Raw genomic sequence first — 27,685 nt, 5'->3', positions numbered from 1 at the left:
TTTACAAGTAAGGGGTTTATGAAAAGCAAATAAAGTTGTTTTATTAACTTTAATTTGTAAGGTCACATTTATAATACTCTTTCGCTTCTGTTCTGACTGAGGCAATTATCTAACTGTTGGTTGAAATAACTGTATGAACAGGAAGGTACAGCAGAGAGAAGTCTTCCTTTGACTGGTGAGTGAAGACAGGAGTCTAGATGAAAACCAGCCAACTCTGAAGGAGCAGAGGCAAAGGCACTCAGGTATGGAAAATATCCTTATCTTTATCTGCCCACTGGAAAGGACTGTGTTGGAAGAAAAGAATTTGCAGTTCTCTCTTCTAAAACCTGCATTAGGAAGCACCTCCAATTTTTCAATTTGAGAAATAGTAAGGATTTTGATTATAAAGAGTCATATAAGTAGTAAATCAGTTTTAAAGAATAATTTTTAGAGTTATTTGGCCAAAAAGTTTTCTGTCAGTTTACCCACAATTACCAAGATCAGTGTAATCAGATGGTAGCAGAGTCAATGTCTCTGTGCTACTCACCCTCCCAAACATTATTAATGGTAGGTTTTATTTTTATTATAATTTTTTTTTCAGTTTAGGGAACCTCAGCTGATTCTGGGGAACATAGGTTTATTGTAATGTGTTATTTTCCAACTTGTTTCTCCCATCAGCATCTGCTTCTGTGTCACAAAATTCAAGTGGACTGTGTCCAAATATAACCAATGACAGTATAATTTATAATGGATATGGGGAGAAGTAAATGGCCTTTCAAAGAGAATTCAAAAAGACTATATATAATTGCTATATTTTTACTATAATTTTAAAAACTTTTCTTAGCCTAATTTTTCTTTCAGTTTGAGGTATTTCTAGACTTAAATATTATTTTATTTTATTTATTTATTTTTTATTAAAAATTTTAATGTTTATTTTTGAGAGAGATAGACAAAGAGTGCAAGCAGGGGAGGGGTGGAGAGAGAAAGGGAGACACAGAATCTGAAGCAGGCTGCAGGCTCTGAGCTGTCAGCACAGAGCCCTATGTGGGCTTGAACCCACGAACTGTGAGATCATTACCTGAGCCGAAGTCCTGTGTTTAACCAACTGAGCCACCCAGGCGCCCCGACTTAAATATTATTTTAAAATTATTACTTTCATGATGACAGAATGTACAAATTTTAGATGATATCTCATCCAAATGTTGTTTTGCAATATATTCAAATTTAGTGAGTTTTTATTTTTGTGCCATATTTGTTACTAAACAGGTTCCTATTACAACAGGGTGTACTGCAAATATTAGGCAGAACATATTATGCTTTGAATTGAAAAATTGGAATTTTGGAAAACTGTATCTGCCATTGGGAACTGGATAGCTTAAGTATAATGAAAGACTTTTTTCTTTTTTTTACAATGAGTTTTGTGGTAATATTAGCCAATGTAATTTAAAAAAATATTCTATAATGAAATACATCAACATTTAGAAGAGCTGCATAAGAGTGAATTAATATTTTCAAAATGACTAGTATATAATGATACAAAATCCATTCAAAGTTAAAGACCAATGGATTTTAATGTAATTGTGGATGAAAAGTTCCTTGATGTGGTTTCAAATTCCTTATTGTAATTAACTCTTAGGAACAACTTGTTGAGTTTTGGTGTAGTATCAGAGAATAGTCACAATTATATGAAAAATATATTTTAAAGTTAAAAATATGAAATAACAGTAAAGGCATTGGAGAACTACAGCACACTCAGCATTTGAGAGACCATGAGCCAAGAAAGAAAGGGAAAACACTTAGGAAAGCTGGAAATTCTCTGCTACTTTTCTTCTCAAAGCATTTCCAGTTTGTAAGCTGCATTGATATGAGAAGTCTAATATAAATAAATGCTTACACGTTAAGAGTTTAATCAGAGCTTTTGGTAGTATGGTGCTGCTGAGATAAAGACTGGAATTCAGAGCCACTAAGGAAGAAAAGTTCCTGGAAAATGCTGCACATTTTCTACTGAGATATTTAAAGGACAAACCAGAACTAGTTCAGCCCTCAAAAAGATTGAAATCCAGGGGTGCCTGGGAGGCTCAGTTGGTTAAGCATCTGATTTTGGCTCAGATCATGATCTCACAGTTTGTGAGTTCAAGCCCCATGTTGGGCTCTGTGCTGACAGCTCAGAGCCTGAAGCCTACTTCGGATTCTGTGTCTCCCTTTCTCTTTGCCCCTCCTCTGCTCACATTCTGTCTCTCTGTCTCTCTGTCTCTCAAAAATAAATAAACATTAAAAAAAAGACTGAAATCTAGTCTTGAGACACTTCATTCTGGTTGGATCAAAGATTTACCCCTATTTTAACTGCCTACTTGAAGGAAAAGAAATTCTCTTTGAAGGAGATAGCATCCTCTATAGCTTCCACAATATGTTATACTCATTTAAAGTATTCAATTAAAATTTGCCAAGCATACCAGAAGCTAGAATGAAATGAATGGAAAAAAAAAAAAAAAAGAAAGATAAACAATTGACAGTTTCAAAAGATACAATTCATATGTTGGAGATGATGAAATGGAAAATTTCATGTGAGAACTGGGCTCTTTAAAAAAGGATTTGAATGAAAATTCTGGAACTGAAAATATAATGATGGAAATAAAAAATGTAATAAATGACTTTGACAGTATATAAAACCTAAAGTTAGTAGAAAGATGGAAATAATGAAAGCAAAGATATTAATGAAATGCAAAACAAAAATAAAAATGTAATTGATGTAAAAACAAATCCAAAGTTGGTTCTTCGAAAAGACCAACAAAATTGGTAATACTAGAAAAGAAAAAAAAAAGGAGGAAATAATCAATCAGTACAGTAATGAAAAGAAGGGCAGTACTGCAAATCACGCAGATTCCAAAAAGATAAGAGGAAATAATGAACAAACTTATGCCAATATATTTGAAAATGTGAATGAAATGGAAAAATTCCTAGAAAAGCAAAATTGCCAACATTGACATAAGAAAAAATAGAAAAATCAGTCCCTTGGTGGCACATTGATTACATTGGACCCTTTATATATGGAGGAAGAGGTGATTTATTCTTTCCAGAATCTACTGGTACTTTGAAGGTGGTTTTGTCTTTCCTTTTCACAGTGCCTCTGCCAGCACCATAAAAATGCCTGATTTACTAACATGGGATCTTGAATAGTGATGCCTCAGAACAAGCAACTCATTTACAAGTGAAGGAGGTTTAATACTGGGTATTTGACCTTGGAATGCTTTAGTTTTATTATACAGCTTGTCCCCGATTTAGGATGTGACTTACGATTTTTTGATTTTACAATGGTAGAAAATAGATATGTATTCAACAGAAACAGTATTTCAAGTTTTGCATTTTGATTTTTTCCCCTGAGGTGGCAGTGTGTGGTATAGTGCTGTGTTGTGATGCTGGGCAGTGGCAGCTTCAGCTCCCTGTCAGCCAGGCGGTGATGAGGGTACACAACTGATAACACTTACAACCCTTCTGTGCCCACACAACCATTCTGTTTTTCACTTTCAGTACTCTGCTCAATGAATTACAGGAGCTTTTCGATACTTTATTGTAAAATGGACTTTGTGTTAGATGATTTTGCCCAACTATAAGCTAATGTAAGCGTTCTGAGCACGTTTAAGGTAGGCTAGGCTAGGCTATGATGTTCGGTAGGTTAGGCGTATTAAATACATTTTTGACTTACGATACTTTCAACTTCTGATAGGTTTATCAGGAGGACGTAACCCCATAGTAAGTTGAAGAAGGTATGTATACCTCATAACCCAGAAGGAGCTTCCCTAATAGTACAATAGAATGACTTGTTCAATTTGTATTTAAATTACAAGGACAAAGCTTTGTAATTTGCTGAAGGACAGACAAAGCTGTGGGATTGGGATATTGTCTTCTATGATGTAGCATGTGGCAGGTATATGCTGGTGCCTCTCATCATCACAGTAAGAGTTTGTTAAATGACAAGAATGCAGTTTAGGTTCTGCTGGATCAGAGATCCTGATCCTTAGACAGAATGATTTCACCAGGGGACACGGTAAAAGTACCACAGAACATTAAGGTATGACAACTGCCTAGTCACTTGACTCCTTACACGGGTTTCACCTCACCTTGACTGCAATCATTATGCTTCAGGTGTCTGTGGCATTTCTTTCATTTTGTGCCCAGGAGCTTCTCCATTGCTGCAGGCTCTAGTGGCTAGGGTGAACACACATGCATACCCCAGGTGACAGGGAAGGTAATGCCCCCCATGATCACTCTTAACCAATAGGGGATGGGAGCTGAAAGAGAAAGAGTTCTCCTGTTGATCCAGGGGAATAATTCTGAGACTCTATCTAAATTCTCCTTAGGAGGGTTCTGGGAGATCTAAGTGCCAGATATCACAGCAGTGACATTGATATAGCGCACTCAGTCCCGGACAGGGTCCCGCCGCCTCGCCCTTCCCAGGGGCTAGAACCTGCCAGTTATTGCCACCCCTTCTCGCTGGAGCACCAACTGACCGTCTGGGACTCTGCTGACCCCCAGCAGTCCAGACTGTACCTTCCTACCTTGCGTACCTTCCGTGGGCTTTGGTGATTGGTGACACTCTGAGGGGAGGAGGAAGGGGGAATTATTTTAGAAACACAAAAAGAGAGGCAGAAACAGACACAGAGAGGAATAAACCTAGAATTAAAAAAGAGGAGGGCTGTGAGAAAAGGTAGCAGTCACTTGGTGGCTTTCTTTTTGAGATTTCTGGATTTGGAAATGCAGAGCTCTCTGCTCTGACCCAAATCACTGGAATGTGGTTGGCCTCCCTGCACTGTGAAGCGGAGGAGAAGGTGGGATTGGGGACTGGAGGGGCAGAGGGGTCTGGTGCTTCCTGACTCTGGTGAGTTCTGGCTTGATCTGAACATCTGTGCATGCCTTAGGCTCACCTGACTCCCAGGGCTTCCTGTGATTGGGTCATTAAGTCCTAACATTTTTTAGCAGAGTCCTAATTTTATTCAACTTTTTTTTTTTCAATCCGTGAGACTTACTAGATTCCCTGTTGTTTCTTTACAATTCTGCCAAGACTTTTCATATGACTATATTTGCAAATCAGGAAGATTCTCCTGTGATACTATATCTGGTGTCTCCATTTTTGGTTTGGAAAACGTGGCTGCTGCACTGGTTGTCCCTTTAGGTGTTGCTGTGGCTTTCTTGGCCCTGGCTACCTACCATGAACCGGCAGCTGACTTATGGCTCAGGACCTGGTTACAAGTTATTTAAAAAGGTAGGCGGTGGGAGAGTCATAAATGCAGTGTTCTTCCTTTTTGAATTGCAGTTGTTATTATATCAGAAGCATACTGGGGCTGCCTGGTAGGTGAGATACCTTAAGATGTCTTTTTGGTACTTTTTGATGGTTTCAGTCTTGCTCTGTTTTGCATGTGGCAGAGATCCACTCAAGTTGCTCGAGCAAAAGAAGGATTATTTTAAGGATATAGTAGGTTAGGAGCTAGACCTGGAGTGGAGTCAGGAGTTTAGGCAGCTCCAAGAACCTCTGCCTATCTCTCCCCTATGTCTCTGAATCTCACCATCAGTGCTGGGAAAGCAGATAGTATATCTGAGAAACCAAGAGGAGGCCAGTGTGTCTAGACTGTCATATGAGATTCAAGAGATTGCCAGGGGCCAGATCCTGCAAAGACTTGTAGATTATGCTAAAAATTTTGATTTTTATTTCAGAATACTGTGAAAACTACTGAAGTGTTATAACCAAGTGATCTATGTAGTCTGCATGACTGCAAAATATTATCCTGGTTTCAGAGGGAGAAACTTTGAGGAAGTTACAGGAATACAAGTGTGATGACAGCTGGACTGAGGAAAATAGAGCTGTGAGGACACATTAGAAGGGACTCCTAAGTCACTATGGGGGGCTTGGGAGGTATTCCTGGAAGAAGAGGTATTTTAGATGAGATTGGAAAGTTTAATCGGAGTTAAACAGATGAAGAAAGGTGTTGGGAGGGAAAGAATGGACACAGGCAATAATAGGAGTGAACACTGGGACATAGGAGGGGAACTGTTCATGTGGATTTATGATTTCCAAGTTTCTCAAACTTGAAAAAATCATTTGATTTCAATATAATTTCAAACTCACAGAAAAGTTGCAAGAATAGTGCAAAGAAACCCTCACATACTCTTTGCCCATTTCTCTCTCTCTCTTCCTAACACACACGCATACACACAAATTTTGCTTTCTGAATTATTGGAGAATAAGTTGCAAAGTCATGTTTCTGTACCCCTAAATCCTCTAGGATGTATTTCCTAAGAACAAGGACATTCTCTTTCCTAAGCAATGTCAGACAATTCAACATTACAAGATGCTATTATCCAATAGATAGTCGACATTGAAATGTCTCAGTTTTTCCTATATTTTTCCCTAGTCCAAGTCCAACCCAAGCCTGTGTGTTGCATTTAATTACCATATCTCTAAAAGGTTCCTTAGTCTTTGTCTTTCATGACCTTGCCATTTTTGAAGAATACAAGTTGGTAATTTTATAGAATGTCCCTCAGTTTGGGTTTGTCTGCTGCTTTCTCATGGCTATATTATGCATTTTTGTCAGTGATACCATGAGGCATCTGCTATATTTACCAAGTTTCTAGCTTCTGTAATCTTTAAGATGCTTTAACATCTGCCCTGCAGGCATATGCTGGACACACCTTGCAATGGACAACCTGATGGTATGCCCTAGTCACCTTGCCTTGACCTCCTGCCTCCCTCAGTGCCTCCCTCCTCTGAGAGTTCTCCCAAAGGAGTGTTTTTCAAATACAAACTGGCCAACCCTGAGCGTGTTTACCCTATCTTTGTATTCCTTCCTTCAGAAACCACAGAAAAGCTGCTTGCCCACATTTTCCCTCCTCTCCCTCTGGGAATGCTCACTTTGGTACTTCCCTGTGTGGCCCCCCAGTTGTGTGACATGTCTTCCCTCTCTTGGCAGCTGGATGCGTATAATACACTACCTTTCCAATGGCAGTCATCTCCTGATCTATTGACCATACTATACCTAAATAATAATAAAACCTACTAAGATATCTGCCAGGTTTCTCCACTTCTCCTACTATGTGTAATTTGTGGAGAGATACCTCAAATTTTTTTGACTGTGATCTATAATAAGGTGACCAGATATACCTATATATACATATGAATGAACCAGTTTTGTGAAACAATACGTATGCTTTCCACATGAAAGTTATTTTAGTTTCTATTCTGTTTTATTTAATTTGAAAATAATTCTTGTCTGAACTACTGAATTGATTTCTTACCCTCTAATTAGTAATGATCTTTGTTTGAAAGCACTAGCCTAATGCAAATATCACTTTGGATCATCTGATTGCAGAATGGAAAATAGATGGATAGATTGGGGGGGGGGGACAAACCTGACAACAAGGAACTTGTATAAGGCTCTTGCCATCATTCAGGTGAGAGAATCTAGGTGGCTACTGGCCATGAAGTTGAGAGAAGTGGGTGGGTTTGGGAGTAAAGAAAGTAGATTGAAGAATTTAAGTTAACAGCACTTCATGATTGATTACATATAGGGGTGGGGAAGAGGGAGGGGTCAAGAATGACAATTCAGGCCTTGGCCTCTGGGCTGGATGGTGGTGCCCCTTTCTGAGATAAGGAACAATGAAGGTTTACGGTCCAGGCTCCACCATGTTGAGTTTAAGGTATCAAGGACATTAGACTGGAGCTGTTCAGTGGGCATTTGGCTCAATAGCATTTAAGAAACAAGTCTGGGTTGGATTAATAGCAAATTGAAGTTGAATTTTACTCAAGGAGATTTTACAACTTTATGCCCACTGCAGGAAACAGAAGTTTGTTTAAGATAGGAACAAATTCTCTGAAAATAGTTTTAATGATTTGTTACTGAGATGCATAAGTAAAATAATATGTACAAGTCGAAAATGTTTCAAGGAAGTCAATTAACATAAATTTACTAGAATATCACTTTTCTGCACTGTTCCTCTCTGTCTCCGGTTAACTGTAAAGTCTTACATGCATATATATAGAGAGAAATGTGGAAAACAAAAGAAATTGCTCTTTACATCATATAGAAACAATGTCGGCTTAAATCACACTGTGCTAACTCGGGCTTTCCCGGATGCTGGTCCTCAGATTTAGTCCTCCAAATCTAGATTTTCTCAGGTATAGATACAGGAGATAAACAGGCTGCAAAAGATGCTTGTTTTCAAGCGGCACCAGTTTGGGGTTGCACTGAGAAAATGAGATTTTCTAGTGGAAAACTGTGGATGTGTGAATTTACACCCACAGCGTTGGGAGTGATGGACCGTGCTCCGTTAGTGGTCACTCATTCCCCATCCCCACCCTTTATCTGCTCCCCTCCCTCCCGCTCTCCCTCCATTCTCCCCCCTTCACTGCGTTATTCTGGGATTAACGGCGGGGTCGGCCCCGTACACAAACGCAGCTGGCTCGTACCGTCAGCCTGAGCCCCGCTGTGCAACCACGTCAGGAATTCCAGTAAGTTGGCAACACAGGAGCACAAAGACAACAACAATGAGGAAAACCCTTCAGTGCAGAAAGGAATGTTTGGAGCCCTGGCTGCTACAGTGAAAGGACACACACACACACACACACACACACACACACACACACACACACACCCCACACTCGCGCCCGCGCTCACCCTCCCATACCCCCACGCGCCCACACCCGCACTGGGAGCCACCCAGCCCCTCCCGCGCACGCCTCCCCAGCGGTCGCCGCAGCTCTTTGTAACTCCGCGGTGCGGGGACGCTCATTGACTATGCAGCGCGGCCTGGGCGGGCGTCAGAGCCGCCTGACCCCGGCGCGGTCTCGTACCATCGCCTCGGCCGCCCGGAACCGGCATAAATCACCAGCCGAGACTGAAGTGCAGCTTCTCGCCCCCTCGCCGCTTCCCTCCTCCCACCGGCCTCAGCCTCTTTACTTCCCAGACCCCTCTGCCCCTCCGGTCCCCAATCCTGCCTCCTCCTTGGCGCCGCCGCCGGACAGCGCCAGTGCCGTGCAGGGAGGCCAACCACGTTCCAGTGACTTGGGTCAGAGCAGAGAGCTCGGCATTTCCAATCCAGAAATCTCGGAAAGAAAGCCACGAAGTGACTGCTGTCCCTTCTCACAGCCCTCCTCTTTTTTTAAGTCTAGGTTTTCCCTGTCTGTGTCTGTGTCTGTTTCTCTCTTTTTGTGTTTCTAAAATAGTTCCCCTTGCTCCTCCCCGCAATGCGTCACCAATCACCAAAGCCCACGGAAGGTAGGGGTCCGGACTGTCGGGGGTCAGCAGAGCCCCAGACGGTCGGTCGGTGCCCCGGCGAGAACGGGTGACAAAAACTGGCAGGTTCTCGCTCCTGGGAACGGCGAGGCGGCGGGACCCTGTCCGGGACTAAGTGCGCATAGGGCTGCCGCCTCCACTGTTCTGGCCCCTCTGGCTGGGGGAAAAGGGCTCCTGACTCCTTGGACCGGGACCTGGCTCCCGGGGCCCTGCTGCGGAGTTAATCCAGAGCCCGGGACAGGAGATTCTGGGGCGACCCCCCGCCCGAGAACGGCCCCTTCTCATAAGACAGGGATCCCAGGTCCAGGAAATAGGTCGCGCCACCCCTCCTTTTTTTCTGCCGGCTCTAGAGTCACGAACCGCCTGAGGAAGATGCTCTGAGGGTGGCTGTAAGGTCCCTCCGCAGGGCTCTTGGGGGCCGGAGTCCCCGGCAGCCTGTCTAACGCTGCCTTGCAGGAGGGAGCTTCAGGGTTCCCTGAACCCCTTACGTCTCTCCCTCATATAAAGGCGCACCAGTCAATCCAGAGGACATTCATTCTTTTCCAATGTTGCTTCAAATGGAACAGATTTGTAAGAAACGCGATCTGGCGGTGACACCTGTGTATGTGCTGCTTAAGAAAAGCTGAACAAGGATCCAACTCTCCCCCCTACATTGATCTGCCCCCTTTCTCTTGGAAAAAAACAAAACAAAAACAAAACAGCACCTATCTCAGCATCTCAACTCTGTGGGTGAAACCGGGGTGTCCGAGAAGCCTAGAGATTTCAGACTAGAGAATGGTCACAAATCGCTCCCAGCGGGCTTATTCCTTCCGTTTTCTTCTCTTCTTTTTCTTCCTTTTTTTAAGACTGTCGGTGGTAGGTTTCCCCGCGGACTGCGTAGCCGACTTCTGTTGCGCAGGCAAACCCGCGCAGAGGCTAGGGCAGAACGTGCCCGTGTGTGTGTGTGTGTGTGTGTGTGTGTGTGTGTGTGTGTCAGGCGTGTGTTCGCACAAGTGTGAGGCTTCCAGGAGTGAGTAAGCGTGTGAATGCCTGTGAAGTATGCGTGCACGTGTCGGTGTTTGTGTGACTGTGGAGTACCGCACGCGTGTGCGACTTAGGAATGTGTGTGCCGGCGCGCGAGTGAGCGCGTGAGACTGTCAGTTTGTGTGACAGTGAGGAGTGTGGGCTACGGTGTGCGCGCGACCCTATGAAGTCGTGTGTGAGTGTGCGCGCGCGCGCGTGGGGTGTGCATGTGAGAGCGCACGTGTGTTCGAGTCCCTGCTCCTCCCTACGCTGCGAAGTGCAGGGGGCGGGCCTGGCGGCAGGGGGCCTGCCCCGCTGGATTCCCGCATGCTAGTTCCGGGGCGGTCGGGTCTCAAGGGCTTTATGCACTGTCTGGAGGGTGGGGACTTGCGCGGGTAGAAAACGGGATGCCTCGGGCGCTGGGGCCGGCTTTCTGCCACTAGGAGCCCGCCGGGGTGCAGGCCTACAGGAGCGCTCGCGAGCAGAGGTGCCGCCGGTGCTGCGGGCTACGCGCGCCCACCTCCCGGGGAAGGAACAGCGAGGCCGGGGCCCCGGACGGTCGCGGGGATGGAGCGCGGGGCGGCGGCGGTGGCGTGCACGCTGCTGCTGGCTTTTGCCGCCTGCCTGGCGCCGGCCAGTGGCCAAGGTAAGCGCCCGCTGGCCGGGATTCCGCGGGGTGCAGAGCTCCGGACTTACCCGGCAGTGGCAGGGGTCGAGTCCGTGAGCGCACAGAGGGGACCGCGGCCGGGAGGGGGCCAGGGCAGGGCGGCGGCGTTGGAGCGGCTCCCGCCGGGGCGCTCAGGTTGCTCAGCGAGGGGCGAGCGCGAGCACCCCTCCTTCGCCCGCCCGGCAACCGAGCAGCCACAAACTTGAGAAAGCGGCTCCGCCGGTTTCGGTGACAGCGCACCCCACGGGGACCCCGTCTTTGTTCCCAAGGGACTTTCTCCCGATCCTCTGGAAAGCACTCTGCAGTTGGAACCTGGAGAATGAGATTCTCTCAGCCTGTGCGCAGTCTGTTCCCCCCACTTATTTATTCCCTGGGGGTGCTGAGCGGTCCTCGGAGCTGCTCAGTGCGCAGCTTTCCACCTGCAGCGCGCAGCCGGGGAGATCCCTTCGAGGGCTAGAGCACCCCCCCCTTCTTTTCCTCGGCGAAACTTGGTCCCGCGGTGACCCTCAAGAGACTGCATCTCGATGCAGATCATTTACGAGCCGAGATAAGGCAAAGAGGCGGGATTGGCGGAGAGAGCGGCTGATATACTGGAGCATTTTCTTGAAGGGTTTTCCTTTTCAACGGGGAGGTGGGGGCTTTTGTGTTGATGAATGGGGCCCCGTCTGCGCGGCCAGAGTTTTGAGGGCTCGAATGCAAAAGTTTCTGGTATGAAGCGCTTTAAAATTCTCTCAAGTTGTCAGAATTTACGTTTTTATAGAAACAGAGGCAGAGAAAGGAAGGGAGGAAGCAGTGGAGAGAATAAAAACAGTAAGGGTGAAAAACAGGGAAGACAAGTGGGGAGAAAAAGGGAGAGAAGGGAGAGGAGCAAACTTTGAAGACAGAGCAGCGAACGGAGTGGGGGGTGGGTGGGGGAGAGAGAGAAAGAGAGAGAGAAAGAGAAAGAGAGAAAGAGAGACCAGGGATGAATGGGAAGGGCGAGGAGGAGGCCAGGGAACCCGCGAGCTCTCTCCAGGCTTTGCGTTGCTAGGTAGCAGCCCAGAGCTGCGTGTGACCGACCACCAGACAGACAGAACGGACGCTGCTGCCTCCACAGGGACTAATCTGTCTGTGGGGATGGGAGAGTTCTCCCCCCACTCCTCTCCCCTCCTGCTCCTTCCTTCCCGTCGGACAACTTAATTGACCTACAATGAAAATGAAACCCCTATTGTTGTAGGATTAGCCAAAGCAATAAATTGATTTCCCTGGATCACATATTGGGGTTGACGGGTGGGGACTGTAGAAGTCCCCATTTATGGCAGAGAGAGGGAAAAGCTTGTGGATGGGCCGTGGCATGTATTCAAATGGTTAATCTGCTTTCTTTCCTCAATTCTTAGCGTAAGCTCCTTAGAGGGAATCAACTAAATAATTATACAGCAACTCCTAGCAGTACCCATTTCAGACTTCCTGAGAAGTTTGGAAACGCCAACAAACCTCACTGGTTTGTAAAAATCTTTGGAGAGGGAGGGGAGGCGGGGAGAGACTGTTAGTAATTCTTGCTTTGCACACCTTTTTCTCAGGGTTGGTAACACGGAAAGAGGATTTATTATTATCGTGGAGGGTTTGCCGCAGCTCTTAGGGTGATATACATCGTATGTCCTAAGTATAGCCATAGGATTTACTGTATGTTCCTGTCAGTGCCTGGCAAAAGGAAATCTTGTCCGGATTCATCTGGGATACATCTGGATTGTTCCCATACAACCCAAACAGGTGTTTTCTCCCCTGGATTGATGGTTTAGTCACCAATAAGGTGTACTTAACTCTTTTTTTTTTTTAATTTTTAATGTTTATTTTTGAGAGAGAGAGACAGCGAATGGAAGAGGGGCAGAGGGAGAGAGAGAGAGAGAGAGAGAGAGAGAGAGAGAGTTGGAGACACAGAATCCAAAGCAAGCTCCAGGCTCTGAGCTGTTAGCACAGAGCCTGCACAGAGCCCAAACGCGCCGAACTCAGGAACTATGAGATCATGACCTGAGCCGAAGTTGGACGTTTAACCAAGCCACCCAGGCGCCCCTGTACTTACTCTTTTTGGTGGTTTGAATCCATCCATCTTCTCTGATAATATACAATATTATATTGTACAGATTATATTGTACAGATAATATGTACAGTAATAATAGCATATCATACACTTATACATGTGGCAGACCCTGTTCTAAGTGCTTTACACTAATTGACATTTAATCTTTATAATACTATAAATACTATAATGTTGACATTTAATCTTTATAATACCCCTTTGATGTAAGTACTCTTTCTATATCTGTTTTACTGATGGGAAATGGAGGCATGGGTCAATGAAGTTAGCTTGCTCAAGGTCATACTGCTAGAAAATGGCAGAGCTGTGAGGCCAGTCCAAGAGATTCTGAGTCCAGAGGCTATAATTTAACTGCTATAGTGTGTGGCTCTCTCCTCTATTTCCCTGTCTCTTTTATTTTGTACTAAAAATGTCATACTCCCTAAGTCACTACCCATGTATGAGGTTACTAAAGAAGTTGAGTGGTATTTTACAAGTCTTTGTCACTTATGCACCATAACTCTGGATATTTTTTCAGAAATTCTTTTTAGGTTTCTATCACCTGACCTCTAGGTAACCTTCCTGTAAGGTTAAGGAGATTTCTAGATTCCTGTCTATTGACTTATCAGGTGAAGTAAAGTATGACATTGTAAAGATCCTTATTTGAGCACACACTTTAGGTAAGATCTTCCTGCAAAGTTTGCATCATTAGAAATTGGAAAAGACCTCTGAGTATTTTATGGTTAGTCTTTAAAAATAATTATAACACATCTATAGCTAAAATTATTTGTATTTTCTTCATATTTTGTAGAATGCTGTTAAGAAATATTGGGAGAGCCTGAACTCTGGAGTCAGGCTGTCTGGGTTCTAGCAATGGCTTTACCACTTTCTAGCTGTGTTACATTTGGGAAGTCACTAAACTTTCATGGCTCAGATTGCTTATCTGCAAAATTGATATGATAAGAGAATCTACTCCATGACATTTCATTAACATAAAGAGATAAAAGTGCTGAATATGTAAGGCATATAGACAAAGATCGTAACTACAGCTATTATTATATTGACCAACACTAAAAGTAACGTTTCTTTTTTTGTTTTCTATTCGTATTTCTAATTTCCAAGTGCACATAAGGAGGCCTTAGGCATTTTCAAGTAACATTTCTTTGAGGAATTCCCAGATCCCAGTATATGACTGAAAGTTTTTTTGAGAAAATGGTATTGATCTTCAAGTTATATTCTTTCATTCAATAGAAGCTGGGTTATGCCTGTTATAGTTAGTATCAGCTTTATGACAATTACACTTTCAGGTGAAGTTTATGTATTTAAAAGGATTATGGGTCCAGTAACAAACAGGCAATATTTTGGTTCTGTCACATCTCTGATACTGCTGCTGCTTTAATTTCACAGCAGTTGGCTTCTTTTTCTCTGCTTGAAGTTCTTCCTAGCCAGTTTTTATAGTATAGGGCTTCTGCTCAAACTCCCTTCAGTCTTGTGCCTGTCCTGTTCTAATAGAAAGTTAGACTTTTATAGATGGGGGAAACCTTGGCTATCAGCTGGTCTACTTGCATTATTTTATAGATAAGTAACTAAACCTGGAGGGAGGAAAGGGGGACTGACAGGAGGGAAAGGGAGGGGGTTAAGCCCTTAGCCTAAGGGCCTGTGGCCCAGGATAGAACCAGCTCTCCTCTTTGTGTCTTCCTAATTGATCATTTTTAATTTTTTAAAAATATTTATTTATTTTTGAGACAGAGGGAGAGACAGAGTGTGAGCAGGGGAGGGACAGAGAGGGAGACACACAGAATCCGAAGCAGGCTCCAGGCTCCGAGCTGTCAGCACAGAGCCCAACTTGGGGCTTGAACCCAAGGACCATGAGGTCATGACCTGAGCCAAAGTCAGATGTCCAACTGACTGAGCCACCCAGGCACCCCTAATTGATCATTTTTAGATATAGGGTGGGTCACATATCCCGGGTCTAAGAGGAATCTCAAGTCTAAGAGGATAGGTTAATACAACCATGTGTCATGTCCAGCTTGGTTCAGAACTTATGCCACGTTAGTGCCCCACCTTTCAAAGACCATATCTCTGGATCCATTTTTCAAAATCTTGGGCCATCGAAACGTGTTACTAAGGTTTATGGATTTCATAGTACAGAATAGGTATTTATTCTTAGTTGAAGGTAATTGTTAGGTCATTTTTTTTAAAGTTTATTTTTGCGAGAGGGAGGGGGAGAGGGAGAGAGAAGGTGAGCAGGGGAGGGCAGAGAGAGAGGGAGAGAGAATCCCAAGCAGGCTCCTCAGTGTCAGCACAGAGCCCTGTGCAGGGCTCCACAAACCAACTGAGCCCCCCAGGCACCCTTAGTGGCTACAACTTTAAATGTTAGTCTAGATTCATATTTGTAAATGACAGAAATCTAAATTAAACTTCCTGGAGACAAAAAAGGAAATTTATTTCAATACATAATTGTAAAGATATAACTATTAGGTTGAACCATATGGGATTGCTGTTTTTCTAAGAAAGACTCAACCTAACATAAAATTTTATATTTTGCTCAACCTAATATAAAGTGGAGGCTCAGCCTATGTCAAGCTGATCTGGTTTCTCTATCTTCTGACTCTGAGAAGACTGTTCTCAATCATGTTCTTTAGTGTCTTAGGATGGCTGTCAGTGGCTCTTGGAGCCACGTTCTTTCTGGGAAAAAGCAAGAGTTTTTGTCTTGTCTTAAAAGTGTAAATTGCCTCTTGGGCTCTGCTTAGGTCACAGACTCATTGCAGAACCAGTCATTGTACCTGGCATGAAATGTGCCCAAGGCTTAGGCTTTGGGTCATATGCTTGGTTCCTGCAGTCATGGACTAAGGTCGACCATTGAGGGAAATTTGGATAGGGCTCCCAGGTGAACAGAGGCTGGGCTGCAAAAACCAAATCTGTCTAGGACACTTTATCAGGTAAAACCAGCTGATGCTATTTTTGTTTTATCCATGAAGACAGACTTAAAAGGCTGAAGAAACTTCTCAAGAGCAGTCAGTGCTGGAAAAACTCAATGAATTGAAGGGGGGAAACGTATTGGAAGTATTAAAGCAAAAGGGATGAAGTTTTATGTTCATGTGATCATGTTGCAATTTTAAGTTTAGGAGAACAGGAGAAAGAAGGACTTCTAGAAGATTTACTTGTAGCCTACAGGCTTCTTATATGGAGCAGATCTTTGTGATGGATAGGAAAGTTCTGAAAAGTGAGTTGAGAGAGCAGAGTACAGGAGCTCTTGAGTCCATTATATGATTTCATTTTTCAGTGAATCCTACGTCCTTTCTCCTTTCCCAGCTAACTCTGCTTTCTTGCTTATATTTCTAAGACTTTGCTGCTTTTCCAGGCAGTAGGCCTTGGCTATGAGAATGGGGTGGAAAGAAAGAAGAGAGGAGGTTTGGAGACATTAAAATGCTTCTGTGGAGGGGTGCCTGGGTGGCTTATTCAGTTGAGTGTCAGACTCTTGTTTTCGGCTCAGGTCATGATCTTATGGTTTGTGTCGGGCTCTGTGCTGATCCTGCTTGGGATTCTCTCTCTCCCTTTCTCTCTGTCCCTCCCTCCCCTCCCCCCCCCAATAAATAAATAAATAAAAACATCTAATTAGAAAAAAAAAAAGCTTCTATGGAGACAATACATCCTGGGGCAAATCCAAGAGTCCTTAGCATTTAACCTAAGAACTTCTTCAATAATGGTAGGGCAGGTGTCTTTCACACCTCCCTGGATTGATTCAGAATGTCAAATATATGCGCTCTATGCCAATGGTTATTTTGCTGCTCTTTAAGTCTTATTTCTAAAGCATGTGCTGAGAAACTAGAAACATTATCATTCCAAAATTAAGATGGTTAACTTTTATATAAGGGTACTTCTGACTTAGTACAGTGCCAAAACCCAATGCAAGGAAATAAGAAGTCTCTCTAAGAAAGGTGACGGGTTACACAATGTGAAGTTTCATGATGAAAGCTCTATGCTTTTAGTCATTAGCCCTCAGGTCATGCCTGACCCCCAAGGTTATTGGGAACAGGGAGAAATGAATGAAAGGAGGAAATGTAATTACCATTCTGTGCATTGAAAAGTTAAGCCACTGTTACCATGGATACAATGGCTTGTTTATTGTCCAGATCTTGAGATCCAAGTTTGTAAGCAATACCAGAGGTCTCCTCTAAGTTTATGTACTATCGGTCAATAACACATGAAGATTCTTTCTTAGTAACTTTGAACAGAAGCCTTTACTCACTAATCTACTGATTGACATTAAATGAAAACCTATCTACTTTTGACGTTCCTATAGGTGTTAAATGTGAACAAGGGGAAGAAGACAATAGCCACAGTTCTGTTATGCTAGACTTTCTTGGATTCTTATATAAAAACATCCTGTCCTATAGTGTCAGAGATTTGCTTGTCTCTTTGGGCCCAATTTTTGGTTTTTATTTCATTAGCAAGGAGAAGCTTTTTTGTGTAAAGGCTGAAAAAGCAAAATAATTTATTTCATTAGGGAAATCCTCAAAGTTGAACTGAAGAATGGAAGGGTTTTTTTTTAAATATGAAATATATCAATCCTATGCACATTATAATCTCACTAAAGGAGAGGAGAAAATGCTAGCATGTGCTTCCACACTGGTTTAATTTTGATATGGGGAAGGAAGGGTGTGGAGGATACTTTTTGTTGCGAGAAACAAGAAACTGAAAACCCACCTCAAACCGGCTTAAACAATAAAGGGTATTTATTGGCTTGTGTAAGAAAATTCTGAGGCCGAGTGGGGTTCAGGTGAGGTGCAGTCAGGGCTCCAGTTCTCTTTCTTTGTGTTTTTCTTGACTCTACTCTCTTCTAGGTTTCAACTTTGTTTTCAGTCCAGCTTCCCCTATTGTTATATTATAGCTGCCAGAGCAAATGGGGCTGCATGTTTTCTTGATCATATCTAGGGTGAATTCAACATTGAGAGTTTGCTTATGTTCTCAAAAGCACTATTTCACCACAACTTATAGAATGCTATAATTTTTAGGAACCGTAGATAGAAGTCAGCCAGTTCCCCTAAGTTGGCATTATCATCAAAGTCACCTGGGGAGCTTTAAAAAGTGTATAGATTCTTAGGGCAAAAACCCAATCTTACTAAATCAGGAGTATGGGCATCTGTTTTTAAAGAGTTTCCAGTTGATTCTGAGGGTCAGACAATTTGGGAACAGCTGATCTAGGTAATCTCTCATTTTTAGTTTTGTAACTAAAGGTATACTAACATGCCACTGTAAATTCCTTCTAGCAGGCAGTTAAATACACTGTTAAATCCATACTTTCTTTTGAATGGGGATGTTACAAGGTAGCTACAGTAAGAAGGAAAACTACTCTTTTATATCTAGTGCTGCCCCCATTTCTGGCCATCTCCTATCCTGCCTAACATGACCCTCCCTCCCTAGAGCTACTGTTTGTGTCTTAATTGTATTCTTTGCTCTGTCCCTGGACACAATTGAAGTCCTTCCTCCCCCTCTCAGAACCTTTGATTCTTTAAGCTAAGCAACTGTTGGATGGATCCTCTAATCCTTTCTTACCCAAATTAGGCAGATTTCTCTATAACCACTGTAATCTCTCTCCTCCAATTTATGTCAGAGCATCCCGACAGAGCCCACTGGCATCTAAAGCAGCCGTCTATTCCATGGTTGGAATGGGAGTATTGGAAAACCTTGTAGCTCATTTCTTTTATAGCCTAGGCTCAATTCTTTGTAGACCCCACTGGGACTTAGAGTCCGTGATCCTACCACCTGTACACTGTCCCTCAAATCCCTTGTTTATTTACTTCCTCATTTTATATTGTTATGACTCTTCATTAACATTTTTTTTAATTTTTTTTTTTCAACGTTTATTTATTTTTGGGACAGAGAGAGACAGAGCATGAACGGGGAGGGGCAGAGAGAGAGGGAGACACAGAATCGGAAACAGGCTCCAGGCTCTGAGCCATCAGCCCAGAGCCTGATGCGGGGCTCGAACTCATGGACTGCGAGATCGTGACCTGGCTGAAGTCAGACGCTTAACCGACTGCGCCACCCAGGCGCCCCGACTCTTCATTAACATTACTTCCTTGCCTATACCGCCAGCAGTCGGGCCCCCCTGTCCCGTTGTCTTGCTCTCTTGTGCTCTGCCAGAGCTCAGTCCTGGTTAAATCTAATGCTCCACATCTGCATTGCTGTAGCTAAATGTGGCAAGAGAAAACACAAAACTAGGTTGACTGATCTCATTATAAATTTGTGAAACTAATCTCAACCTCAGACCTGCTGTCTGGTGAGGCCTTTCACTTTCCTACTTCCTTATATCTCCTCTTTCCTCAAACTTCCAACACCACCTGCTCAGATGACATTGCTTCTTATAAATGTGAAAAGAAGCAATCAGAAGAGAACTCAACAAGCTCCCATAACTCAGCCATCATCACCTGCGTACATCCTGTCTGTATATTCTGTCTTCCCTCTGGTTACACTGGATGAACTTTCCATGCTCTTAAGTTCAAACAGTTCATTCATGTTCTACATTGAATTCTGTCTTAACCTCTCACTAATTAATTGTCTACTCTCTTTCCCCACATTTCTGTTCCTATTTTCTCTGTTCCTCTTTATGGCAAAATTCCTTCCCAGATTTGTCTATACCCACTGTAATTTTTCTCCTCCAATTTTTCTCAAATCCATGCCTTTCAAGTTTTTGCTCCCACCCTTGGTAGATATTTCTTTTGCCAAGGTCACTAATGACCTCCGTGCTATTAAATCCAATAATCCACTCTCAGCTCTTGTTTTATTTAACTATCAGAGGCATCTGACACTGTGTATCCTGCCTTCCTCCATGAAACACCTCATCTGGCTTCCAAGAAACCAAATTTTCCTGGTTTCCTTCTTCCTTGCTATTTTATTCCTGCCCATCTACCTGACTGACTACTTTTCATCTCTGTCTACGCTACATCTTTGGAGACTCATCCTGTCTCATGGCTTTACCATCTATATGTTGACAACTTCCAAATTTGTGAATCTGATCCAAATCTAGACCAATACCATAACTCTGATCTTCTCTAATGCCCTAAACCTGCTTTCCACATAGGCTTTTCCATCTTAGTAAATGGCTGGACCATCCTTGCTCGGATTCCTTTTTCTTTTATATCTTACATTCAATCCATCAGAAAATCCCATTGTTTTAATCTTCAAAATGTATCTAGAATCCAATCACTTTTTACCATGTTTATTGCTACCACACTGATCCACATCATAGTCGACTCTTACCGAGATTATTGCAATAGCTTCCTTACTGATCATTCTGCTTCCCTTTTGTCCCTCTTCTGTCTACTCTTGACACCTATTTAGAATATCAGTCAGATCATGTTACTACTGCTCAAAATCTCCAATGGCTTCTGTCACACACAAGTTGAGTTGTCTAGAAACAGACACTAAGATGGAGTTTGGGGTAAAAGATGTTTATTAAGATCATTGCCCTTGAAGAGAAACGAGGAAGCAGGAATGGCAGAAGTTAAACACTCTGAGAAGGCCTCAGTCAACCTAGTGGGGAGCTCTGGAGCAAGACTTGACTGTGAGAGTGTTCTATGGCAGGCTGCAATGACCTTTTTTAGTTACTAGATGTGGCCTGCCCTCATAAGGGCATGACCTTGGGCAAGGTGCCTTTCTATAACTGAAGTGGACCCCAAAGGAGCTGAGTGAATGTACAAAACGCTTTCTCCTCTCCCCCTCTCACAATGCTCTAGGCATGGTGATAATTCTTGCTTCCTCCCCCCATCCCCCCAACATAGTGTGTACCTTAAGGCTTTTAAATTTGCTTTCTCTCTGAGTGCTCTTCCCTCAAATTGTGCATGACTCACACTCCTTGCTTCCTATAGGTCTTTGCTTATAGGTCATCTTATCAGTGTGGTCTTCAGATTTTTCTTGATTAACTCTCTTCATTGCACTTATAACCATCTGACACAATGTATGTAACTTATTTATTTATTTACTTTTGTCTTCCTTTCTTTAAGATGTCAATTTCATGAGGGCAGGAATTTTTGTCTCCCTTGTTTATTGCTTTATACCTAGTATCTAGAATAGGGCTAAATAAATAAATATAAGTTGAACAAATGGATAAATGCCCCATGGACTCTAAAGCTAAGAAGGGGCATTCAGCTCATCACCATGTCCCTGGTATTGCCAGCCTTTAATTCCCCCAGGCTCCATCAAAAACCCCATGGAGGGAATAAAAAATTGCTATCTCTATTAAAACAAGTGGCTTAGCAATGCTGTTTCTCTCCATTTGACTCTTCCCTTTCCTCCGCCTTGCTGACCCCCAACACTGATGATTCCCAATGCATTTGAGCGTAGCTGATCCTGCATCAGTCTCTTTAACCTTTCTAACGTTAACTTAGACACTTGGTTACCCTGTGAGAATCCCCTGTATATACAGAATGTGTCATTCTGCTATTTTTAGGACAGATTTGATACAGTAGCTTTTACAAAAAGATAAGGCAAAGTTTTTGACATTATGTTAGTGGACTGACATTCTGCGTTTAAACAACACAAAAGAAAGCTGTCTGAGGCCACAGCACAGTGAAAACAGCCTTGATCACACAAAAGGGCCTCTTTGAAGAGGGGAGTGGTTTCCCAACTCAGGGAGGCGGCATGGACTATGGTGGAAAGAACATCACATGTCAAGCCGTGACGTTCATCGGTCTTGTTCCTGATGAATGAAGGAAAAATGGGCTCAACCAAAGAAGGACCAGACTGCTGAAAAATGCCCATGACTGCTTGTCCTGTGGGCACAACCTTTCTCATTCCAGGTCCCATTCTTTTGAGGACTCTATGTACAACCATGACCAAATAGGTTAAAGGCAGAGGAATGGCTCAGTTACATGCATGAATGGGTAGTGAAGTTGCAAGAATGAGCTAAAATAATTATGGATAAGTTTTTTGGAGTGCTTGCTACATGTCTGACACTATCCTAAGTGTTTTACAGGTATTAATTTACCCACTTCATTAACAATCTGAATTTATGGATAAAAGACCAAGGCAAAGACAGGTGCCCAAAGCCATCCAATTACTAAGTGGTGAAACCAAGACTGGAACCCAGAGCCCTTATTCTTACATATTGTCACTGTGGATAAGTAGGAGCAGGTGGAAGATAGTGCCTGTCTACACAGTCAAACAAAGCCTTATTTAATGTTTCATGTTATGTTACGGTGACCTCATTTCAGAGATTGTTAGCTTTGCAACCCAAATGTCAGATATTTTTGTGTGACTTTGGCAATCATTCATGTAATACATGTTGATCAAGACCTTATGCTCCCGGCGTGATGTAACTAGTTATATCAAAGGATAGAGAGATTCCTATGACATATGCCTGTCAAAATACCTTACTATTCAGAAGAGTACACTTCTCTTTTAACCTACTTTTTCCTCTATACTCCTTGGGTATCCATTGATTCTTGCTTGCTGGCTTCCTCCTGTACTACCATTCCTTATCTGGCAGTATTCTCTTCTCTATAATTACATGTCTTTTCATTCAAAAGATGACACCCAATTGGAGAGTTCTACTCTAACTTCCTCTTAGGGATGACAGATTTTAAAAGGTTGTTGTTGTTTAATATTGATGGAAAAATTCTTAATAAGCTCTCTTATTCAATATCCTAGAAGATAGTAATGAACAAGTGAGAGTGGAGTCTCTATATCTGAGGAGGCTGCTCTTTTTTTTTTATTAAAATTTTTTTTAATGTTTTATTTATTTGAGAGAGAGAGAGAGAGAGAGAGAGAGAGAGAGAGAGAGAGAATGAGCAGGGGATGGGCAGAGACAGAGAGAGACACAGAATCCACATCAGGTCCAGGCTCTGAGCTGTCAGGGAGCCTCTGAGCTGTCAGCACGGAGCCTGATGTGGGGCTCAAACTTGTGAACTGCAAGATCATGACCTGAGCCAAAGTCAGACGCTTTTTAAAAAAAAATTTTTTTAACGTTTATTCATTTTTGAGAGACAGAGAGAGACAGAGCATGAGCGGGGAAGGGGTAGAGAGAGAGAGAGAGAGACACAGAATCTGAAGCAGGCTCTAGGCTCTGAGCTGTGAGCACAGAGCCCGACACGGGGCTCGACATGGGACTTGAACTCATGAACTGAGAGATCACGACCTCAGCCAGAGTCGGACGCTCAACTGACTGAGCCACCCAGGTGCCCCTATCAGACACATTAAAAAACAATTTTTTTTTAATGTTTGTTTCTTTTGAGAGAGAGGGAGAGAAAGCACGAGCTGGGGAGGGGCACAGAGAGAGGAAGACACAAAATCTGAGGCAGGCTCCGGGCTCTGAACTGTCAGCACAAAACCTGACATGGGGCTTGAACTCATGAACCGTGAGATCATGACCTGAGCTGAAGTTGGACACTCAACCGACTGAGCCACCCAGGTGCCCCTTGAGGAGACTGCTCTTGTAGAGATGTGGAAGGCATTTGCCTATGGGCTGAAGGTGCTAAAAGGTCTCTTGGCCCCCAGGTCTCATCTTGGCCAAAGATGTCTGCTTTGTCACCGTTAGAACCAGTTCTTAGGAGTAAGACATTGTTTCCTCCTGAAACTCTGTTTAAAAGGGTAGAAATGTTTACCCCTCTAGAGCAGAGGAGTTCGGTGAGATAGCCATGCAGGTAAAAGTTTGCTAGAGCAAGGTTCACTGAGAATGAGATCCAAAACTGGTATGGTTTGATGGGGGATGAAAGTAGGGAGGAAGCTGCCAGAGGTGACAGGTAGTCTTGAAAGGGAGTCAACTTCATCTCAACTGGGTTGCCTTAATCAGCATTTCTAGGAGAAAAAGTTCTTAGGATGATTTTACGGGGAATTTCTACTGTAAATCTGTCAAGTGGACTTCAAAGATAGAACTTCTTACCTTCTACTATGGCTCTGCTTCCTCAAGTTGGCTGTATTTGAAGTAGGATTGTTAAAACAACAGGAGAGGTTGACCTTAAAAGCAACAAAGTTGTAAGGCTCTATCAGTCATTCCTTAGGGATTCACCAGTACCAAGTAAGAGGGAGAGGAGGCTTGTGGATTTAATGTACGTTGCAGTTTTGATTTTTCTAGACCATAATGATGACTATTGATAGGTACTTCTGGTTTTGTTTTTAGCACGTAGTACATAAAAAGAATTTGCAAATGAATAAAGTAAAATGCACATATTTCTTAGGTCAATTGTTAAATGGTTGATTTTTTAAATGTTTTTTTAATTTTTTTTTTATTTTTGAGAGAGAGAGAAAGAAACTGCAAGTGGGAGAGGGTCAGAGAGAGAGGGAGGCAGAGGATTCAGAGTGGGCTCTGTGCTGACAGCAGAGAGCCCCACACAGGGCTTGAACTCACAGACTGAGCCATGAGATCATGACCTCACATGAAGTCTGATGCTTAATAAACTGAGCCACCTAAGCGCCCCCAATAAATGGTTAATTTTTGTGTACCAAAACTCTGAATTTTTTTTCCAGTTCACTTCTGCCACAAAAATTTACCTCTTCCCTAATATTTGGTGCAGTGAGGTGTTGAAAGAATTTGCAAAGTAATCATTGAAAGCCGAGATTCTGGTGAAAAACAAAATGCATGGTTTAAAAATTGAACATACTAACTGGAAGGTAGTGAAAGTTAGATGATTCTCACTGTAAATAATTAAACCCAGCAGTGAAGACAAGAGAAAACGTGGGACTTGAGCTCAGAGGGATACATCTTGTATTGAAGGCTTTCACTTCTCTGTAAGGGAAATCCTAGAGGTCTTTAATAGTTGTTGCCGATTGTGAATATGTGCAACAAAATCCCACCGTAATCCAGATTTATTTTTCAAACACTTTGCTGTGATGGAAGGAATGAGAAAAGGGCGGGAGGGGAATCAGGTTTTATCAAGACCCTTGCCCTCTTTCCCTTTAGCAAGTGTAAGCGTGATTTGTCACAGTGACCTGGGACTTTGGTTCCCTCCAGAGCCCTCTTGTACTGTGGGTGCTTTGGTAGATCAAAGACAATTGGCTTTATTTTATTTTTTTTCAGAGAAGCAGTGGGTCTACTAATTGAGAACTGGCTAGCCATGAGAGACATGGGTTATATTCCTTCTGATTGGTTTTCTTATGCCTCCCCACCCCCTTTTCATTGAGGTGGGGGGGGGCAGGTGATTTATCTTAATTTTTCTATCTTTAAAAAAGGGAATAAGGTTTCATAGGTTTTATGAATTGGCATTATGAAGTGCTTTGTTTTATTTAAAAAATTAACACAGACTAAAATAGACTTTGTAGTGTGTAGCTCTATCAGTTTTAATATGTGTATATATTTGTGTAACCACTACCACAGTCAAGATTAGAACAGCTCAGGGTGCCTGGATGGCTCAGCTGGTTGGGCAGCCGACTTTTGGTTTCTGCTTGGGTCATGAACTCTGGTTCATGGGTTCGAGCCCTGAATCGGGCTCTGTGCTGATGGTGTGGAGTCTGCTTGGGATTCTCATTCTCCTTCTCTCTTTGCCCCTCCCCTGCTTGCTCTCCCTCTCAAAAAACAAACAAAAAAAAGACAACTTAATTAAACCAAAAAAAATTAAAAGATTAGAACAGCTCAGTAATAACGTGCCCCTCATGCCCATTCCCCCACACGATTTCTTTGTAGTCACACCCTCCAAATAAGTTCTCAAGTTATTTTTTTGAAAACTCACTTTCTCATGTGAAAGTCTCCATTGCCTTTCATTTGCTCATTTTTACTTGAAAAGTGTTCCTAGCTCATTTTTTAAAGTAATTCAAAAGGACATGGATGGTAGGGTTGCAAGGCTGCTTCTCCCTTATTATAAAAGAGGAAAAAACTCTGGAAAGATGGCAGCTCTTTCAGTATAGCTGTATAGGGGAAAACACACACACACACACACACACACACACACACACACACACACACACACCAAACTTGGCTTGTTGCTAGATTGGAATCTGCAAAGAAAACATGCTCAAGAAATCTCCCTTGAAGAGGGGGACAGAGGTTTATTTTTTATTTAACGATTTACCCCTTGACACCTGGGAAATGATTAGTTGATGTTTTCAAAGAAGATTAAGTCAGTGTGGTTAATTAACTGTAGTAATCAGGTGACTTAAATCAATTAACTCCTTGTTAACAATTTCCATCAATTTTGTAAATAAATGACTAAATCAGTAAATTGTACTCTTGAGATTAAAGGGTATTTCCTGATTTATTTTATTGATGACAAATTAGAGATTTTCTCCTTCTCATCTCATTTCCTCCCTGCCAACCTTACTGTTACAAATGAGAACTCTCAAGGTAGCTATAGTTTGAAAGAACACACCAGGTTAAGTTTTAATATATGACTTTAAAGAAAAGTCAGGCTGAAGGACACCTTTGCTCTATCTTAGCAGATGTTGAAAGAATTACGTAGGGAAATGAAACTTAATGAGTAAGTGTGTACATAATAATATTAAGGGAGAATGTGAGTAGCAAATAAACTGACTGCAGGATAAGCCCTTACTATTAAGTTTTAAAAAATTTTATTTTCCTTCCTTTTTCTAAGTTAAAACGGAATGATGGCTATAATAAAATGAAACAGAATTTGGCTTTTAGCTAGAAATAACCTTTGATGGATATCTTAGGTGCTCTATTTAAAGGGAACTTATAAAAATAATTGGATTTATTGATTGTATTAGTCTGTAAAGCTTAACTGCATTTTAAAAATATCATATAAATATACAAAAAAATGTTGTTTTTAGAATTTTTTAATTGAAGGTTGCCTGGGTGGCTCAGTTAAGCACCTGACTTGGTTTCAGTTCAGGTCATGATCTCCCGTGTGGGATCCAGCCCCAAGTAGGGCGCGGCGCTGACAATACAGAGACTACTTGGGACTGTCTCTCTCCCTCTCTCTCTGTCCCTCCCCTACTGATGCACTCTCTCTCTCTCTCTCTCTCTCAAAATGAGTAAATAAACATTCAAAAAAGAATCTCTATAATTGAAAATTCACTTCCCCGCCTATAAGATTTTATTATGTCTTCATCTCCAATGAAACATATGAGGTGGAACATTAAAAAATGATCTCCCATACCCTCAAATACGCCATTGCATTTCCTAGAAGACATGGAATATTCCTGGGATTTGCCCTGTATACCAGATGTTTTAAGGTTGTTTAGGATTGCTTCAAGAAGGAATATTTGGCATCTTGAATAACTTTTGAGGAATTAGTATGTATTTGCAAAAATTCTATGCTAAAATAAACCACATTTTATAAAGAGAAAATTCTTAAAGTTTCCTTGAATGTACAGAAAGTAGCCTAAATTGTGGGAATGCACTGAAGCCAGTGATATAAATTTAAATCTCTGGCTGCTAAGTAAAACTTTGGGCTCTTCCTGCTGCCCCTTCTCCACCTGCCAAGGATCCTCAATCTCAAGGGTCTACCCTGGACATGGTTAACCTGTGGCCAAATCCTTTCTGGTGCTGGGACACTGCCTGGTGTTGGAGTTTGGAGACTTAGCTTGCTTACTTTCCAGATGTGTGCCCCTGGGCCACTAGATCTCTCTGAGCTTCAGTTTCCTTGACCTATACAATGGGTGTTAGTAATTTCTACCCTGCAGGCTCCTGGGAATATTTAAAGGACACTGTGAACATGTAAGTTCTTGGCACTTGGTGAGCATTCAGTAAACATTTGGCCCTACAGGGAACCTGGTGTTAAATCATTCATAGTTGACCAGCTCTTG

General features: G+C 42.6%; 1 protein-coding gene and 1 long non-coding RNA gene across 4 annotated transcripts in view; one reads left to right on the top strand and one right to left on the bottom strand.

The window, feature by feature from the left end:
* The window catches only part of LOC123599040, a 29,518-nt gene extending 17,996 nt beyond the window's left edge, over positions 1-11,522 (bottom strand). Inside the window, exon 1 of the long non-coding RNA XR_006712945.1 lies at positions 10,962-11,522. This is a non-coding gene — a long non-coding RNA (uncharacterized LOC123599040). The remainder of the gene's footprint in view (positions 1-10,961) is intronic.
* The window catches only part of LRP2 (LDL receptor related protein 2), a 200,626-nt gene continuing 183,192 nt past the window's right edge, over positions 10,252-27,685 (top strand). For 2 of the 3 annotated variants that reach the window (XM_045480110.1, XM_045480108.1), the window contains exon 1: positions 10,253-10,911. In XM_045480110.1, coding sequence (XP_045336066.1) covers positions 10,833-10,911 — 79 coding nt within the window. In that variant the 5' untranslated portion in view covers positions 10,253-10,832. Of the gene's footprint in view, positions 10,912-27,685 lie in introns of all 3 variants that reach the window. The other variant, XM_045480109.1, reaches the window with a different exon arrangement.

The sequence above is a fragment of the Leopardus geoffroyi genome, chromosome C1 (genome assembly GCF_018350155.1).
Source record: "Leopardus geoffroyi isolate Oge1 chromosome C1, O.geoffroyi_Oge1_pat1.0, whole genome shotgun sequence".
Classification (NCBI taxonomy): Eukaryota; Metazoa; Chordata; class Mammalia; order Carnivora; family Felidae; genus Leopardus; species Leopardus geoffroyi.
This window is presented reverse-complemented; position numbering and strand designations above follow the sequence as displayed.